At 34.4% G+C, this 20,234-nt stretch overlaps 1 protein-coding gene, 2 long non-coding RNA genes and 1 other non-coding gene across 4 annotated transcripts; 3 read left to right on the forward strand and 1 right to left on the reverse strand.

Moving 5' to 3' along the window:
- The first annotated feature begins 4,473 nt into the window (after positions 1-4,473).
- LOC104116939 (uncharacterized) lies at positions 4,474-5,955 on the forward strand. Its single transcript, XR_690970.4, has 2 exons — positions 4,474-5,563; positions 5,672-5,955. It is a non-coding gene; the product is annotated as an uncharacterized lncRNA (long non-coding RNA).
- On the forward strand, positions 4,659-4,745 carry LOC117281652 (small nucleolar RNA Z221/R21b). The gene has a single exon (XR_004512275.1). It is a non-coding gene; the product is annotated as a small nucleolar RNA Z221/R21b (small nucleolar RNA).
- A 2,749-nt stretch (positions 5,956-8,704) lies between the features above and the next one.
- On the reverse strand, positions 8,705-11,500 carry LOC104116940 (uncharacterized). The gene is made up of 2 exons (XR_690971.4): positions 11,366-11,500; positions 8,705-9,962 (listed from the first exon to the last, which is right to left on the reverse strand). It is a non-coding gene; the product is annotated as an uncharacterized lncRNA (long non-coding RNA).
- Positions 11,501-14,808: 3,308 nt separating this feature from the next.
- LOC104116941 (pathogen-related protein-like) lies at positions 14,809-16,202 on the forward strand. The gene is made up of 4 exons (XM_009627903.4): positions 14,809-15,050; positions 15,154-15,286; positions 15,496-15,797; positions 15,908-16,202. Exons 1-4 carry the CDS (start codon positions 14,916-14,918, stop codon positions 16,052-16,054), a joined length of 717 nt encoding a protein of 238 aa, XP_009626198.1. The 5' UTR covers positions 14,809-14,915; the 3' UTR covers positions 16,055-16,202.
- The last annotated feature ends 4,032 nt before the right edge of the window (positions 16,203-20,234 follow it).

The raw sequence follows: 20,234 nt of genomic DNA on the forward strand, positions 1-20,234 counted from the left end.
TTCATACCCTCAGCACTAAGATTAGAAGAGTTACTTACCTCGAATAAGCCAATTCCAACACCGAGCAAGCCAATCGATGCTCTGAAATGCCACCCCGCGCATTTCGACCTCCGAACGGCTCAAAAACTAACCAAAAATAACTCAAATACATCAAACAATGCTAAAGGAACCAATCCTGATCGAAAAGATCAAATCTTGAATCAAAAGTCCAAAATCGGCCAAAAGTCCAACCCGGGCCCGCACCTCGAAACCGATAAAATTTATAAAATTCAATAATCCATTTAATTACGAGTCCAGTCATACTAGTTTCACTCAAATCCGACCCCAATTCGATATTCAAAACTCAAAAATTCATATTATGAAACTTTAGGCCAAATCCCCCAATTTTCTCTATAAAATTCACAATTCAATTACCAAAAACGAAAGTAGATTCATGAAATATACCCAAAACTGAGTAGAGAACACTTACTCCAATTCATATGGTAAAAATTGTCTCAAGAATCACCTCAAATTGAGCTCCATAGCTCCCAAAATTAAGAAAGAACCAAAGCCCTCGATAATATAGCTTCTGCCCCAGCGATTCCACATTTGCGGACAATTCATCACATCTGCGACCACCGCTTCTGCAGTAAAAACATCGCTTCTGCGAAAATAGCCTTGCCCAGTAAACCCTGCACCCGTGGAACAATTTTCGCTTCTGCGCACTCGCAGGAGCGACTCCTCCTCCGACAGATCGGGGTTCAAGATTCTCACTACCTTGCATAATGTTAAGTGCAACATTATATGCAAAAATATTATCCACCACTATTTTAGATCGATTTAAATTAATCCCATCACCAGTAGAACTTATTAAAAGTTTCTCACTCACTTGAGTCTCGGGTTCATTGATTTCTTCAGGAATCTCAGAACTAATCAGATATTGGGTATCTTCAGGAGATCCCTTCATAATTTCATTTTGATCATTTGTCGATTTTCTTTTTCTAAGATTTTGATCCTTAGAACCCAAATGTCTACCACGCTTGAGGCGTGCTTTAGGTTCACTAGCTCTCATGCTAGTAGATGGTCCTGCTGAGACATCAGTTCGGATAGGCATATTCTCTGCAGGGATATGCGACTTAGTTATCCTTTTCAAATCAGTAAATGCGTCTGGCATTTGATTTGCTATATTTTATAAATGAATAATCTTCCGGACCTCCTGATTACATATATGGGTACGTGGATCAAAGTGAGATAATGATGAAACTTTCCACACAATTTCTCTTTTGATTTCCTTTTTCTCTCCCCCTAATTATGTGAATTTTGTTTTATCAAATCGACAATATGCAAATAGAGCAGTAAATAAATCTCCCGTCAATGGTTCAAGATAGCGAATAATAGAGGGTGATTCAAACCCAATATATATTCATAACCTTCTTTAGGGGCCCATCTTACTGCGTTATGGTGGTGCTACTGGCACATATACATCACATCCAAAAATTCGTAGATGGGCAATATTTGATTCATGACCAAAAACTAATTGTGACGGAGAATATTTATTATAATGTGTTGGTCTGAGACGGATAAGTGATGCTGCGTGCAAGATATCATGGCCTCAAACAGAAGTGGGCAATTTTATTTTCATAAGTAGTGGTCTTGCTATCAATTGCAGCCATTTAATAAATGACTCTGCAAGGCCATTTTGAGTATGAACATAAGCTACATAATGTTCAACTTTTATTTCAACTGATACACAGTAATTATCAAAAGTTTGAAATGAGAATTCTCCAGCATTATCAAGGCGAATAGTCTTTATAGGATAATCTGGGAATTGTGCCCTTAATCGAATTATTTGGGCTAATAACTTTGCAAATGCCAGGTTGCGAGATGATAGTAGGCACACATGAGACCATCTTAAGATGCATCTATTAGGACCATAAAATATCTAAACAGCCCACTTGGTGGGTGAATAGGTCCACATATATCCCCATGTATACGTTCTAAAAAGGCAGGGGACTCAATGCCAACCTTCATTGGTGATGGTCTAGTGATCATTTTGCCTTGATAACAAGCATCACAAGAAAATTCATCATTTGTAAGAATCTTCAGGTTCTTTAATGGATGCCCACTCGAATTTTCAGTAATTCGTCTCATCATTATTGATCCAGGATGACCCAAACGGCCATGCCAAAGCATAAAAGTATTTGAATCAGTAAACGTCTGGTTTACGATAAAGTGTGCTTCAACTGTACTAATCTTTGAATAGTATAAGCCAGGCGATAAAGTTGGTAACTTTTCTACAATGCATTTCTGGCCAGAAATATTCTTTGTAATACAAAGATATTCCACGTTCATATCATCTATTGTCATAACATGATACCCATTTCGGCGGATATCTATAAAACTCAACAAGTTTCTTCGGGACTTGGAAGAGAACAATGCACTGTCGATAATAAGTTTTGTTCCCTTAGACAGAAATACAGTAGCTCTTCCGGAGTCTTCAATCAAATTTATATTACCAGAAATTGTTGAAACATTTGCTTTTTCCTTGTGCAAATAAGAAAAGTATTTCTGATCTTTGAATATGGCATGAGTTATTCCACTATCAATTACACAAATATCTTCGTGATTGGTCTTTGATCCAAACATAATTTGAGGATTATCGATATTCTTCAAAATGACATAAACAAAATAAATATGATAGTAAACATCATTTTCAAAGCATAACTTTTATTTATGTACAACAATTACATAACCATACTATCTACTACAAACAACAAAAATTAAAATATTTACATTTTTACAGATTCACTACCGATCACATGACTTATTTCTCCTTCCGGGAGTGCAAAATAATCAGCTACACCCAAATGCATGAAGTCTAAATTATCTTCACAAATAAAATTTGCTTCAGTATTTTTCTCTGTCTTCTTCAGGGAGGCTTGATACAGCTCAACCAGGTGCTTTGGCATACGACATGTACGTGACCAGCGCCTTTTTCCTCCACATCTATAGCATGCATTTTTTGGCTTTGCTGCTTGCACCGCTTCATGCCTTTGTTCCTTCCTTTTTCACTGTTGGTGGTGAGGAGGGTTCTTTGGTGCATTGTTATTACCACGATTAGAGTTTTCTTCCCGGCCACGGCCATGACCACGACTGGGGCCACGTCCTCTTCCACGCTTAGCTTGGTGGAAGTTCGTCTCATTCACTTTAGGGAATGGACAAGAACCAGTAGGTCGGCTTTTATGGTTTTTCATTAATAGCCCATTATGTTGCTCGGCTACAAGAAGATGTGAGATAAGTTCAGAATACTTTTTGAATCCCATCTCTCGATATTGCTGCTGCAGGAGCATATTCGAGGTATGAAAAGTGGTGAAAGTTTTCTCCAACACATCATGATCAGTAATATTGTCACCATATAGTTTCAATTGAGAAATAATTCTGAACATAGCAGAATTATACTTACTGATAGATTTAAAATCTTGTAGCCTTAGATGAGTCCAATCATAACGTGCCTGTGGAAGAACGACCATTTTCAGGTGGTCATATCTATCTTTCAAATTATTCCACAGTATGACTGGATCTTTAACAGTAAGATATTCCATTTTCAGGCCCTCATCAAGGTGATGGCGTAGGAATATCATTGCTTTGGCACAGTCTTGGTTTGATGCCTGATTTTTATCTTTGATGGTGTCTGCTAGACCCATCGCATCAAGATGAATTTCGACATCAAGCACCCAAGACATGTAGCTTTTGCCCGATATATCCAGGGCTACAAACTCAAGTTTAGAAAGATTTGACATTATTTAGAAAAAGAATGTTCATACCTCTAATACTTTCAAAGTATTTTCTCGAGATGACAGAGTCTCGTGCTGATAACGTGTTATAAAATAAAGACAGTAAAGTAAAGACAAGTATAGAGAAAAACCGATATATTATTCAAACTTCAAAGTTATGTACATAATGAATTGAATTCACCTATATTTATAGAAGAAAGGAAGCTGCTACTGCAAGTTGCTGTGTAAACTGCTTGTAAGCTGCTACTCTAAGATGTTGTGCCAGATATAGATAATCTTCTACCATGAGTAATATTTATCCATAACAGAGTACCGAAAGGATAAACTTCTTCAGGAGGCTTATTTCCAATGTAGTACTAAATAGATAAACATATTTACGGCGGAGTCTCATATGGATAAGTTTCTTCAGGAAGCTTATTTACAACAGAGTACTAAATGAACATCCATAATATAATATATTTATAACAATTTTATCAAAGTTTTCCTAAGGGGGTTACGATATAAATGATGGCTCAAAAAATATTGAAAAAATGATACTGTATAGCCGCTCTCAAAATAATAGGCACAAATATATATATATATATTTGTATGTTATATATAAAAAAGTTAAAAATTTTATATACTTTTACGATTATTTGATATAAATAATTTCGATCACGGACTAAACATGATGTTTGCGAAATATATTCATCTGGCGTAATTTCCTGAAAAATTATATTCCCAATTTGCTAGGCCCATGACCAAAAGCCCATTATCTACCGATTAGGGTTTTCAACCAGCCACCTTCTAGTTGTCTGCCTTTTAGCTTTATATATTCGCCCATATCCACCCACACAAACATATTTCTCCCTCTCACACACAAACACAGTTTTCATGATTTGATAGGAGCAGTGATGATATATAGAGAAAGTCATGCACCACTCTGATTATAGTGATGTTAAATTTCTCATACCCATATACTCTTCTGAGCTCCTTTCTTTGCCTTTTTTTTTTTTTTTTTTGATTTTTTGATTTTTTCTAAATTGTTTTTCTATTCTTTTTTACTCAATTACACACATTTAGGAGCCATGTGATGCGATCTTTGAAAAGATCAAACCATGATGCGGACCGTACAATAGCCTTAAGCTTCTGGGGATCAACTTTGGTTCCTGATGGCTCCCCTCTATTATTATTTTTCTATAAATATATTCGTTTTATTTTTTGATATTTTGAGTATTTGAATTACTCTCACATTTGAGGGAGAGGGAATGAGTAGTGATCAGTAAAAAAGGATGGAGTGGAAAGGGATGCGATTATGAGAGGTTATTGGAGTGGGAGGTGTCGAAAGATATAGTTATATTTGTTTTCTTTCAATTCAAAGTTGAAAGAATAAAAATAATTTTGTCTTTCCGATACCTCCCATTCCCATGGCTTCCGCTTACTTCGCCCTTGCCTTATTTTGTCATCCGTTTGCAGAGAATAATTAGTTTCTTTTCCTTCTCAAGATTATAATTGTGATAATTGCTGATCTGATATAGTGCAATTTCTATATATTGTGTATCAAGAATTGGTTGATGGGGAAAAAGATTGATTGATGGGGTTTGTTGTTACGATGTACTTTATTTTCTGAAATATATCAGTACGAATTGTATTGATTTTTCATATACTTATCGTATTTATCTTGGTCTGATGCTAAGCTCTAATAATGAAGTTTTCTTGTTTTGAGGCTGCTGCCTACATGTATATGTTGGTTAAATGAGAGACCCTCTTCTGAAAACAAATCTTAGTAGACTTTGCGAGACAACCTTGAGGTACTTTAGAAAGGCAAATCTTAACTTGTAACATGATCAATAGACTACTTTGCGACATGAGTCTTTCAAATTTTCTTATACTACACATAAATATTTTTTTTATCTTAGTTGGCTGAAAAGCATTTGAGGAGCCTTGCAATGTAATCTAATGGAACTGAAGTTGGCCAAAATATGTGTGAAGACAAACTGATATCTTACAAAAGCTGTTAGAAGAATAGCTTACCAAAGCTTTAGAAGTCTGCTGAAGAGCAAAATAAGAGATTGGAGTTGGCACTTGGCCTCAAATTGTATTTATATTTCAAGGCTACGCAAACTGTGCTTAGTCTGTTGCTTTATGCCCTTGTTATAATTATAACCTGTAATAATGAAAGAGTTACAATTGGCACAACTTATTTCCTTTTCTTTACTTTTATTTTCAAAAATCGAAAACCAAACTCTTTTTAATGTACCTTTGTACATGCAATTCTGAAGTTATGAAAACCAAAATGAAATAATTTATGCGAAACCAGACAATAAAATAGTCAAATTTAAAATCCTTTAAGCGAAACCAAACCAAGAAATGGAAAAATCAAATCAAAATCAAATAACTAAAAATATCGGATGCACACGCTTATGCAAAACTATTTGAGAGGTTTCTCCATTAACCTCCACTGTCTCTTTAACGTTTATGGAAAATTAAAGCAAAAAGCTAAAACAGTTAAATAGATTATTTGCCTTTTCTAGTGAGGAATCAACCATAAGTAAATACGGAAATTAAAGGTTGTTGCTTGGGAGGTTTATACAAAGACAAAATAAGTTGTCAACAATTATACAGAAGTACTCATTCTTCGTATTAGTAGCGTTCATGGTGGGAGACAAGATTAATTATGGCTTTCTAAATTTGTAGAGAGAGTACAAGCTGTAAAACAAATATTTCAGAAAACATTCCAAATTTCAGAAAACATTTTTATTTACTAAAGTTTTAGTTGTAGTTGTAAGAAGGAATCGGGTTTGAAATTTGGAAAGTATTATAATATCTAAGGATCTAGTCAGATCATTCGATTTTATCCTTCGAGGACCAACGTAATATATTTTTTCTTGTTCAAAGACGAATTCAAATTTAAAATTCTGACACTTTTTTTTCTTCTCCTCTTTTGATCCTTCTATCTTTTGAATTTACTTGCTAATTATTCGTATTTAATTATCAGTTCACACGAATATGTCCATAAATATTGGAACTAGGTGTAAAGGGTGTGAGAAGTCAGCAGCAACTTTCGGAAGGAAAAATGTTTAGTTTGTGCGTGTGTTTTTCCCTATATTGCGTATCTGCTTCACCAACAATGACTGTTTTTTTTTACTTTGCAGAGTTTCATACGTGAAGGACTAGCTTTGAACCCACCCAAACTTAATGGACAATTTTTTGTCATTTTCTTTACAATTTTCGGCCATTCACAAGCTTCAGTATTTCTGTACTCATCTTTTGGACTTCAGAAAAGGGCCAGAATTGCTATGAAGTATTAGAACTGGTATAAAAATGTCCTACGTTCACTTATTTGAATAAAAATATAGCTATTGTTATTTTTTTTGGGCTCAACATTACCCTTATTATTAACAAAAAATTCTGAAAAAAAAAATTAATTAATATCCACGTGTCATCGTTCCATTGCCCTAACTTGAAATTCAACTAAAATATAATTAAACTCACTCGTAACTAATCCGAATATTGACCCGCTCCAACTTTAAAATTCAACTCTCTCCCTCTCTCTCTCTCTGCCTTCTTCTCCTCGTTGCTTCTTGGGCGAAATCCACCGACGGATCCGCCGAAAATAGCAACAAACACAGCAACACATCTCACTTGCAAAATGCAAATTATAGATAGATTTTTTTTAAAACTAAACTTAGCATAGTAATCTAATCGAAAAATTGAATCCATGATAACAAAAATGATTTCAAAAGAAGAAAATATATACTAGTGAAGAAATTATCTAAAAAATTGCCAACTAATATTAGTACATCATATGAACCCAGTGTGTATGAAATATGATAATTGCATAATACCCGTTACACAGAGCAGAAAAGTTTACATATGAATAGAACAAATAGTAAAATAAATAAAAAATAGAAATACCCATTACATAAACTGTAAAAAAAAAATTGAAAAAAATCCTCATATTTTCACAGAGGAATGACAGAAAATAATGAAGAAACCCACCTGAAATTTCAAATAAAAAAAGTACAATAAAGAATACCCATTATATAAATAAAAAGAATATAAACTTTTTGCATAAAGAAAAATATGACACTTCCTTCCATCTTTCACAAAAATTATTCTAATAGAAAACTCAATTTTGGACATTCATGAATAATCGTAAGCATACACTCGTAAAACAAATGCTCAATAAAATGAAATGGCAAAGAGGCCGAGGTGAGAGAGAGAGATTTATATTTTAAAATTGGGGCAGGTCAATATCCGGGCAGATTGCAGGTGGGTTTAATTATAATTTGGTATAGGGTTTACGTTAGGTCAATGGGATGGTGACACGTGGATATTAACTAAAAAAAAATTTCCAGCATTTTCTATTAGTAATAAGGGTAATGTTAAGCCAAAAAAATACCGGTAAAAAATGTTTTATTCAAATAGGTGGATGAAGGACATTTTTGTACTAAATCCGTTACTTTAGGGACAGTTTTGTCCCTTTTCCATTTGGACTTTTATGAAAATACAGTGTGATATCACGCAATTTCACTTATTAAAATTCCACAAAGAAATTTAAAAATGAAAAAAAGGCATAGCTGATCACTTCTATAAAATCCGTAATTACCAAAGGTCCATGTTTGGTACAGTTCTATAGTGATATCTCACAAAGCAAGCTGAAGGGCAAAAAAGACATGGAGCGAGCTTCAAATACTAAGCTAACTCTGTTGCTTAGCCTTTTCGTTGTTTCTTCTTGTAAGTTCTAACCTCAAATCATCAAAATAACAATCAAATAACAAGAATCATCATCAAAACTCAAGATTTCAACTTGAAACTCAATTTTTATAAATTTTCACATAATGCGTCGAAATGCGCTCGGGTCACCCTACACCCCAGCCAAACATGCGTACAAGTCCAAAAACATAATACTAATCAACCGGAATCGTCAAAACATTGATAAGATGTAGTTTACCAAAATTAATGACCGTGGTTAACTTAAATCTCATCTTAGGCCAAAAATTACATTTTCTTCAAAAATTTTCGTAAAAGCTTTTTGGAAAACAACACGGACCACACACGCAAATCGATAAATATCAAATTGGTAAAAAGGTGGGGGTATCTACTTCGTATATCGGACTCGGACTCCCTTGTAACCTTCATATTCGACTGAGCTCTCTATTGCACTTTCACGGAAGGAAAACTTTTCGATCTCAACTTACGAACCTATCGGTCAAGAATAGCCACCGACTCTTTTTCATAGGCTAAATTTTCATCAAGCTGCACCGTGCTGAAGTATTAAACATGCGAACTATCCTCACGATACTTCTGAAGCATGAAAATGTGAAATACCGATTGTACCCCTGCTAGGCTAGGATGCAATGCAAGCCTATAAGCAACATCCCAAACTCTCTCCAAGATCTCGAACGGGCCAATAAATCTTTGGCTCAACTTGCCCTTCTTTCCAAACCGCATCACGCCCTTCATAGGCGACAGTCGAAAAAGAACCTTCTCACCCACCATGTAAGCCACATCTCGAACCTTTCGGTCCGCATAGCACTTCTTTCTGGACTAAGCTGTACGAAGTCGCTCCTGAATCACCTTAACCTTTTCCATAGTATCAGGGACTAAATTAATGCCCAATAATCTAGCCTCTCCGAGCTCAAACCAACCAATCACATAATGACATCGCCTCCCATATAGGGCCTCGTACAGAGCCATCTGTAGGCGAACTCCGTAGAGGTAAGAACTGGTCGCATGAACCTCCGAAGTCAATAACACAGTATCACGACCCATTTTTTGAACAAGTCGTGACCGACACCCTGTCGCTAAATTTGACCGAGCGAACCATCTGTGCTTATCAAGATTATTATAACCTCAAAATTTTTATGCAACAAGGCAATACTTTAACCAAATACTTTTAATTAATTTGAATATCTAAAATAAACCAACTCCAAAACTTTATTCGTAGTGACTACTGAAATACTACAAAGTTATTATCAAAACACCTGAATGTTAACCCACCGACTTTGTCTATGAAGTCTCTATCGATAAACTGATGCAGTGCTCAGGACATGAGATTTTCTGGCGAGTTCTCCAAGTAAACAAAGAAATAACTAAATAATGATGACTCAAAGGAGTACTTCATGAACAAAAGCGGAGCTCAACAATATAAGTGAAAGTGAGGGAAGTCCTAACCTGTAGCCTGCTCGCCTGCAAAATCCTTTTCTACGTTGTACCGCAGACCAACACATGTTCCCAAAAGAGAACGTCAGTACTATCTATTGTACTCAGTGAGTCTCAACAACAGGGGACGAAACTTTAATAAAATACACATTACGAGCAAAGATTCTAAATGCATGGAAAACATAAAGTTTCTAAGAACAATTCTAAAATAATTGCATAATAGCAGTTTATGAATATTCTAAAAGAAATTCTTTTCTATTTCTTTGTTATAAAAAAAAAAAATTCACTTTGTACTTCTGAAGTTCCAACTATCCTTATTTATTTCTGTCTTAGTCACCGTGTGATCGGCACGGGTTCGATCCCAACCTGATCGAATAGGCCCAATCCACGAGGTGCCACTCGCTTCATGGTTCTCAACGCTTATGTATCATACCTTAGCCTAGCTAGGCAAATTCTCAGCAACGAGATCCTCGGCTCGTGTGCTCCCTACTTTGGTACAAGTAGTTTCAGGAAGTCAATGCCTTGATCAGTACCCTCGGTCTGGACGATGACCCCTTCTTAGAATAGAGGATACTCCCAAAAAAATACGTTAAAAATAAATTATTCTGTGTGACCTTGCTAGGATCTAAATCAACTTCTCAACTTTCTTGACCATTCAAGTCTAAATCTTTTCTGGAACATCCTATACATACTCGCACGAGTATCCTTAAATGTAAAGCATGGCATAAGCATTCAAAAGTATTTCAAACGATTCTTGATTCTTCGTGAATTTTCAACATGAAAATGGCATATAAGAATAATACAAAAATCTGAAAATTTATGCACATATATCAAAACAATATATCTAAACTTTAGTTAGAATAATTCTAAGCTAATAGGTACTCACTTGCTCCAATTAAGTACATATTAACTCTTTTAAGTAATTCATCAAATACCTTATATGCGTGCTTTTGTGAGTTAAACCACTTTAGTAAATGGTTATATCAACTCACCTCAAAACTCCTCGAGCCAATACATAGGCTCCAATCCAATTTATACCCGTTAAATAATCGATTCTACAACAACCAGTGCATTTTAATTAATTTCAAAGTTTCACACCTAAACATGAAATTTAATGTTGATATATAGAAAGAAGTCTGTGTTAGAGAATCTTCTCTCTCACTATAAAGTATATGTGTATATATACTTTAACAAAGCCGACCTGGACCATTCCACCTTAAAAAGTACCCCATTCTATTAGGTTTCCTGTAGAGCCCTTTTTCGGACTGTCTTGTTTTCAGGCCTCCACAGCCTCAGTAAATTATTTATAACTTCGGAAGATGGTCAAGGTAGCTTGCTATTCAATTCTTACCTACTACTACTACTACTGTAGAATAATTGACAATAGAGAATTTTATATACATGCGTTCAAGAATTAATGATTTATAAAGAAACCTAGAACTTACCGTTGCCTGCGTGAATATTGAGTAGCAAGTCTGCCTCTGTTTCGTGATTCTGTGTTTTGAACATAAAAGCGTTCTGTTTCTTTGTATAAGCCCTTTGTTTAATCCTTTTGCCTTCCACAGCCCTTTATGGGCCAAGGTTTGTCACATGCTTTTTTTTTTTTTTTTTGACTTAACTAGTATTTAATTATATCTACTTTTAATAATGAATAATATTTAAATTATTAATATTCCCTTTATTGTATATTCAATTATTTATAAATAGAGAAGTAACTTAAAAGTCAATCACAAAGATTTAAATCCGTAGTAAGAGTATAATTTTTATGCACTTAAGGCAAGATAAAAAAAATTAAATTTTATATTTAGCGTGTCTTGAAATTTTTATAGATTTGAGGAATGTTACACACATGCACGTAACATGTCCTCCAAGATTTGAATAGTGTGCTTGACTGTCCGTCTTTCGAGAATAAAAGTGGAATGTGCTTTTGTGGAAGGCCAAACACAGTGTGAAAGGTCCTTTGAGTTATAGTAATAGGTTGAAGGAAACTCTGTATACCAATTAAAAGAAAATTATACCGAAGCTAATTTATAATGCAACAGATAATCGAAATAACTGTTAAATAGGTAAATGTGATCACAGTCAAATGAAAGAGTCGAAGTAATTTAAATCACTGGATAGTAGTTGAGATTAGGATAATCTTTAAGTCTTCGGATTCAATTCATATAAAAAAATCACGAGTCCAACAAACACTTCATAATCAAGGATAATATCCAAAAAGAAAAATTGTTAAAAAGAAAAGAAAGAAAGAAAAGAAGAAAATTCAAACAAGTTGATCTCAGCAGTGACGCTATTGTGAGGACAGAATACCAAAAGGTGATTTTAGGCCAACATTTGTTTTTTGTTAGTCCACCCAACAAAGTATAAGTTATATCGATACTAGTTTTAATTTTGGGATAACTTATTTTAAGTTAAGTAACCAAATAAGGAATGAGGCGGTATTAAATTTTTATCTCACGACTATTTTTTATTTATCCCTAGTACCAAATGGCCCTAAGTGAACAAAATGACGGGAATATTTTTCCAATAAAGGGAGTGGCACATGAGAAATTCTGAATTAATCTGAACTTTTGAATTCATCCAAACAAACATGATTTAATTATTTCCTACAAAGATTTTGTAATGAATATATTTCTCATTTAAGAATGAAAAGAAGAACCGCAAGTTGAAGTATTTCTTATTAAACTGACAATGATTATGTTAAAAGATTTATTAAAGAATTTTAAAAAAGAAAGTAAATATAGAAATAAATGTTACGAAATCAAACATGAAAAAATTATCCTCTCTTTCTTTTCATATGCACATTTTGAATCTATAATTGTCTATAAAAATTATGTATACGGTTATCACTTGTCGATTTAGTGGATTGATTCCTTACTTTTCAGAGATTGAAAATTGAATACGAGTTTAGATCTAAGGGTTGAATCAGAGTTATCAGTCGAGCTAGCATGTGGTTGAAGACCCGAAAAATCTCCTATTAGAGAGCCAAAGTAATCAGTGTGCAAACTTAACCGGAAAATCGTACCAAATCGAAAAGTTAAACCAAATCGATTAAAAAATTCGACTAGGTTCGGTTTGATTTGATTTGGTATTGAGGAAAAAAACCCGAACCAAACCGACATATAAATATATAATTTTTTATATATAATTTTAAGACTTTTTATAGAATTTTATTTAAAAAATATCTAAAAATATTTGAGATCCTCTCATAGGATATAATATTTAATAGAACTATAAAGTGCATTCATTTTTATTTACTTTAAATAATAGATTATATCACTTTTTTATTATGTGTTATTGAAATGCTTCAATCATCTCTTTGTTCTTTCATATTCATATGTCAAGATTTATTATATGTTTTTCTAATTTGAAGTGGTATTTCGATAATCTAAAATTATATAGAACATATCATTATTTAGGTATCATCTTGATTTTTATGTTTAATTATTAAATTTGGTTAACCCTGAAAGCATACATCAACTAAAAATTATTGGTAGACGACTAAAAAAATAAACTATTTTGTGTTATTAAAAACAATTCTCCCGTAAGATCACTTTAATTGATCATATGTTTGTTATTGTTTTTTTAATTTTAGTAAACATATATTCACTTATCAAAATTTTATCTATAACTTTAATAATGCAAGATTGAAATAATATTCATGTAACAAAAAAACTCGAAAAATCCGAAAAATCCAATAAAACCGAATCAATCCAAACCAATATAATTAATTTGATTTGGTTTTGATAAAATTCGAACCAACACGATCCATGTACACCCCTAGACATGACACCTCACATAATTTAGTCCCAGTTTTTGGACTCATATGTACGTAAGATTCTAATATTTATCAGAATCGTCCAAAAATAGGACTATTCTTAGTGGCCTTAATGGACTAAATTGCAGTAGTACTTTTGATTTATTTATATTTATACGCTCCCCATATTATCGTCCAGCTTACTAAAAATATGTACGTAAGACCCTAAAATTCATCAAAAACATCAAAAAATAGTGTCACTCATAATGGGCCTTAATATATTGACGAAAATTATATGCATTGCAAAATGACCCGGCCCTTTTATGAATTATGATCTGTGTTTTGAGTTGAAAGCTCAAAACCTATTTAATTACACATTTACGACAAAAGAAAAGAAGAAGAATTAGCAAACGGGAAAAATCATACCTCACTTCTATAAATCCATAAAAACGACAGGTCTATTCTTACACTGATATATTAAGCAAGCTAAAGAAAGAAAAAAAATGGAGAAAGCTAAGTTGGGTTTCTTTCTTATCCTTTTTCTTGCTGCTTCTAGTAAGTTCTCAACCTTCTTTTCGTTCGTCCATATTCACACTACATCAATGCATAAAGCAAAGAAATTTACCACGTTTGCTACCATCAGATTAAGGTAACTTCCATAAATACACTAATCAAGCAAAGTAAAAACAGAGAAAAGCATAAATGCATAAAATCATTAGATATTCAAATTAGTTAAGCCAAGTTTAAATTAATTAAGAGACCGTGATAGAAAAGCGAGATTCATAGAGTGCCTCACACCTTCTCCCTAGCCAACATGGATCATTACCCGGTCTTCCTTTTTCGCAGACCATAACTTGAGTCAAAACTTTCCTTAATTAAAGATTAAATAAAAAGCAATCTGAAAACACCAAAAACACTCCATTCAAAGTGGCCACTCCTAAAAAATAATAAAATAGTTCCTTTTCAAATAATATCATTTTAATTGAAAATTTTCTTTCCACACGAAAGGATTTGTGACATTCATAATAGTGGAGTTTCACTATAAGAAGACAAAATAAAATATTGAAAAGTCAATATAGAACTAGTGGAGAAATTTCATTTGGAGATACTTATCAAACCCATACAATATATCCTCCACTGAACAAGACTTGTATTTGGTTTGCTTTTTAATTTGATCATATATAAAACCGGCCTCCCCAGAAAGCTTTCTTTAGTTAGGAACTTAGGATCAAATCAAAATGGCAAGTATAGTAGGAGGAGGAAACAAATACAGAGACTACTTGAGTGAAGAAGAGGTGAAAAACACAAAATGGAGAAATGGTCCTCCTACCTATGATGTTGTTGATAAGCTCTTTGAAGAAGAAAGAACTCATGTATGTTTTCATGTTCTATGTTTTATGTATTTATTTTGGTTTTCTTTAGGTACAAGTGCACTACCACGTATTATAGATATTGTATTTGCCTCTTTATTTTTAGGTATGGTCTGAAGGATCACTTGAAGAGAAAGTGCAGAGGCTATTGAAGACTTGGGAAATGGAAATGGTTCACAAGGAAAATCCTAATGACTTCAAAACTGTTGATCCAAAAAAATTCACAAAGAGTGTTAATGGTATTCTTCTGTCAAAGTTTCTCCAACTGCGATCATTTCATTAATGTGCTACTAAAAACTTCTAAATTTTGTAATATAGGACTTAGACGGATGCAAATAGTCGATCCCACTTGTTTAGGATTGAGGCATAATTGTTGTTATTGTTATTATTTGTTCTACTTGTTTTTTTTATTGATCATGATCATTTGAGAGAATTTTCCCATATATAGGCAGGAAAGGGTTGACAGCAGAAGAAAATGCAAAACTTGGTGGTGGCTATAATACATTCCTACAAACATCATTGCCAGAGAATCTTCGAATCTACAACCCTGACGAGGAAACATTTGAATCATCACAGAAAGTTTTCAGATCCATTTTTGTACGAGGATTTGCGATTGAAATCCTCCATGTTTATTCAGGAACACCAGAAATAGTGTACAAGTTTAGGCATTGGGGTCACATGGAAGGTCCATTTAAAGGACATGCCGCAACTGGTGAACTTGTTGAGCTCTTTGGAATTGGCATTTTTGAAGTACTTAACAAAAATCATCTTCCTTTTTAAATTAATAAGTCCTTTTCTTTATTCTTTTCTAAATTGTATTTTCTGAAATATATAATTGAATGATTATATTGTTGAAACAGTTGGACAAAGAGAGTAACAAGATTGTTAAGGCAGAGTTCTTCTTTGATAGAGGAGAATTGCTTGGACCTCTCGTGAAAGGAGAAAAGAATGGTGAATCCACAAGTAGGATGGAATTGGCTGCTTCAAAATGCCCTTTCATGAAATAAGAGAAAACTAGCAACTTGTGCTTATTCTCAACATAATGACTATCAAAATCCATCCTTTTGCACTTTGAAATATTTGTTGTTCTCGGAAGAGCACTTCTAATTTTAATTTTGATTATACTTGGCATCAAATAAGCTTGCTATTTTGTCATATTTGTTTATCTTTTAAGATAAAGTTTGAATATTCGAGGTGTTCACTGTATGGGACGAAATCTGCCTGATAGTATTCGAAATAAGATTACTCAGAAGGAGGGAGTCTCAAGTCGTCATTAGCCGAGGTGGGCTCGCAGCCGAAGAGTCGACGGGAGCCTTGGTCGAGATGACGACAATGGTCGAGGTCGATCATAACTAATGAAGCGGTAACGATTAGTTTTCGAAATAAGATATTAAAGGAAATATTCTAGCGAATATTCTCTGCAGTTTGTACTGTTAGGGTTTGTTAGAAATATGTCATATATATATATATATATATATATATATATATTGAATAGTAATCAGCAAGACTCACCAGACTTTGTAGACGAGAAATAATGAAGCAAAGAATAGACCAGAACCAATTGCTCAGAACTGTAGAACAATAAAGGAGAAAACCTTGCTAGAATGGTAACTGAAATAGGCTAAGGATTAAGGAAAAGATAATTAAAAAGAAAAAAAATCTATTTGCCGCTTTTCTTTTGGCGGAAAGTTGAAAAGTACTTAGCTAAATCTTAGGCCACTAACCAAACCTATTGAGAAAATTAAGGCGTGAACAAAACTTGCTGAGACAATTAAGGGTTCTACCAGATATAAATTATTACTAATTTATTATATTTTAAAACTACTATGTTTTCAAATAAAATATGGCAGCAACAAAAAACTTACTCAAAGCAACTAAAAGAGTGGGCTAAAAATCCGAAAAAAGTGTTTAACAAGAGAAAATTTTGCCGCGTTTGATTTTGGCGGAAAACTGAAAAATAATTAGTTAAGTTTTAGGCCACAACCCACCTATATTGTTGGCAAAAATAAAGTGTATTGCCAACAATACAAATTTATTGTTGCCAATTCTATTTATATTTTAAATTTATTATATTGTCCATAAATATGGCAATAGGAATATAAAATGTTGGTAACAATGAAAAAGTCGTGGCTAAAAGTTCTATGATAATAGCAACAATTTGATAAAATGTTGGTAACAATGAAAAAGTCGTGGCTAAAAGTTCTATGATAATAGCAACAATTTTATCAAATTGTTGTCATTTATTACAATAAGCCAACAACACTTTGATTGTTGCAAAAAAAAATGTTGCCAATTTTTTAAATTTAAAATTAATTATCTAAACGATAGAATATAGCAACAATATTATAATATTTGCTAACAAGAAAAATTTTGTGTTTAAAAATTATATAATATAGCAACAACTTCATAAAGTTGCTATTTGTTCATTTTTGCCAACAATACTATAGTTGTTGCTAAAAAATTATTGCAAATTTCATACTTTTTTGTAGTGATATATGTCTCATATATATATATATATATATATATATATATATATATATATAGGAAGGGGGAGGCAATAATGTGAGGCATGTGATATTCATTTATAAAAACACACTTTGGCAAAAGATTCTCTCTCTCTCTTACTAAGATACAAACATCACATCTTCACCAAGATTCTTGTCTATATTATTCCATACTTTCCACCAGATCCGAGGATAATTTAAACATTCAAGAATTTTTCAGTCATTCGTCATTGTCAGCGGGAATAACTACCTCCACGAATAAACGTGTGAGTTATGAACTTTAAGGAAGCTTTTCGATGAAAACGCACAACGCGGGAGAAATTCGTAAGGGGAGCACAATTATTCCACGGCTAAATCAAGTAGCGCGTCAAATCTCTACAATAGCAAGTCTAACACTCTACGCAAGTCTAGTCTCAAGTCGTAACATAAAATAAGGGAATTAAACAAACAAAGATAACTCCAATAGTACAATTATAGCATAGCGTGAACCTAAGTCTACCCGAACATAACATGAATCTAGCTATATACGGACTCTCGTAACCTCGTGCGTACGTAACTCCCGCAACAAGTAGCACATAATAAATACATCAGTGGTCAGCAGCCCCATCGCACTTGCAGACTCCTTCTTGCCTCTGCGCAACTGCAGGTGTGAAGCCATAGTCACCTCTGAGCTCCAACTCGCTTATGCGACCATTCTGTACTTCTACGAGGCCGCAGAAGCGTTCCATTTTCTCCTTCTGTGAAGCCTTCCCCATCTATCCTTCCTCGCTTCTGCGATGCGATCCTCGCTTTTGCAAAGTTTCTTCTGCGACCCAACTTCCGCAGAAGCGATCGCACCAGCAACCAAAAATTCTATCATTTCCTTAGTCCAAAAATCGATCTGTTAACCATCCGGAATCAACCCGAGACCCTCAGGACCTTAACCATATATACCAACACATCCCAAAATGCAATACGAACTTAATCGATTCCTCAAATCATGCAAAACAATGTCGAAATTACGAATCATGCCACGAATCAACTTAAAAAGTTTCAAATTTCAAAATTCTATATCTTGTGCCGAAACGTACCAAATCAATCCGGAATGACTTCAAATTTCGCACACGAGTCATAAATAACATAACGAAGCCATTTTAAGGCTCGGAACCCCAAACGGACTTCGATAAAACAAAAGTCCACTTCAAATCAAACTCATGAAACTCTTAAACTTTCAAAAATGCCAACCTCCCATAATAGGCACTGAAATGCTCACGAACCACCCGATACTCAACCCGAACGTATGCCCAAATCCGAAATCATCATACGAACCTGTTGGAACCTTCAAATCCTGATTTCAAGGTTGTTTACTCACAAGTCAAACCTTAGTCAATTCTTCCAACTTAAAACTTCCGAAATTAGAATTTTCCATCATAATCAACTCTAAACTTTTCGAAATTCAATTCCGACTACGCGTACAAGTCATAATACCTGAAGTGAATCTACTCAAGGCCTCAAACTGCCGAACGACACGCTAGAATGCAAAATCACCGGTCGGATCGTTACATTCTGCCCCACTTAAACATACGTTCATCCTCGAACGTGCTAAGGACTACTCTAGAGTTGTCCAAAAATTATTGTTTAACACCTTGTGCACCTACCCGTGCCACTACAACCTAGTTGAGCATATTTGCTCGAGCCAGACTGAAGATTCTCCCTTTTTATTTAGTCAATAAGCCTTAGAACCAAATTCCAGCCTCCAAATTCCTCTACCAGACCTGATTCTAACATACAACATCGCTTCAATTTCCACACGCTGAACCCACACATGATCATGCACCCATTCTCACATCACACAATGCATCGCATCACTCATTTGATCAAGGCAACCTCTCCCAAGCACAACAACTGCAAATTCACTGACCCGACGCCCGTAGTATACCTCATAACACATATAACCCCGGTTTTAAATCCTCACTATACTTCCATGACGGAATAGATGTGTAGAAACTCATAACCATATGTCCAATCAACAAATCATGGAGTCTCTCCTCCTAATAGGAACCATTACCTCATTCTGAACTGAATAACGATATTTTCTCTTTAATATACCTTATATAAATCTGATTGCACTAATTTTAGGTCCAAATAAGAAAATCTCGTATCACCTAATACACACCGCTCAGGTAATAAGCCACCTCAACACCACCAAAAATCTCATATGATGCCATCAATGCGCCAACAAGCTACAAACCCAAATGTGATACATAAGGAAAAACAAACTCTTGAAAAGAACTACCCGGCCCGCGTGATGAATAGAACAGTCGAACAGATGCTATGTACCCTTCTCGAAAAATGAGAAACAAAATACACAAGAATAGATATAGGGAACCGTACTCAACCGTACCCGAATATTGACCACAAGCACGCCAAGCGCAAACATACAACCCTGGGGAGACGGATAGCGCCATACGGTACAAAACTCAAGCACAAATAAGGTGCGATAAATGACCTGCATCTCGAGAGCCATCCTGCTCATATAACACCACAAGCTACATGGGATCACCACACATGTGCGAATAATCAAGGCGTCTCATAACCCACATGGCACAATAGAGTATTACACGGAATAGCTGACGACGGGAATAACATCCAATGCCCGAAGACTCTTCTACAAGCAATGCTATGTCGAACGAACACATCCGAC

The sequence above is a fragment of the Nicotiana tomentosiformis genome, chromosome 4, assembly GCF_000390325.3.
Source record: "Nicotiana tomentosiformis chromosome 4, ASM39032v3, whole genome shotgun sequence".
NCBI lineage: Eukaryota > Viridiplantae > Streptophyta > Magnoliopsida > Solanales > Solanaceae > Nicotiana > Nicotiana tomentosiformis.

Excerpts from the sequence above, each read along its gene's own strand:
- LOC104116941 (XM_009627903.4), top strand. The coding sequence starts at position 14,916 with ATGGCAAGTATAGTAGGAGGAGGAAACAAATACAGAGACTACTTGAGT. Across the intron at positions 15,051-15,153 it reads TTGAAGAAGAAAGAACTCAT|GTATGGTCTGAAGGATCACT; the intron begins GTATGTTTTCAT and ends CTTTATTTTTAG. Across the intron at positions 15,798-15,907 it reads TTGGAATTGGCATTTTTGAA|TTGGACAAAGAGAGTAACAA; the intron begins GTACTTAACAAA and ends TTGTTGAAACAG.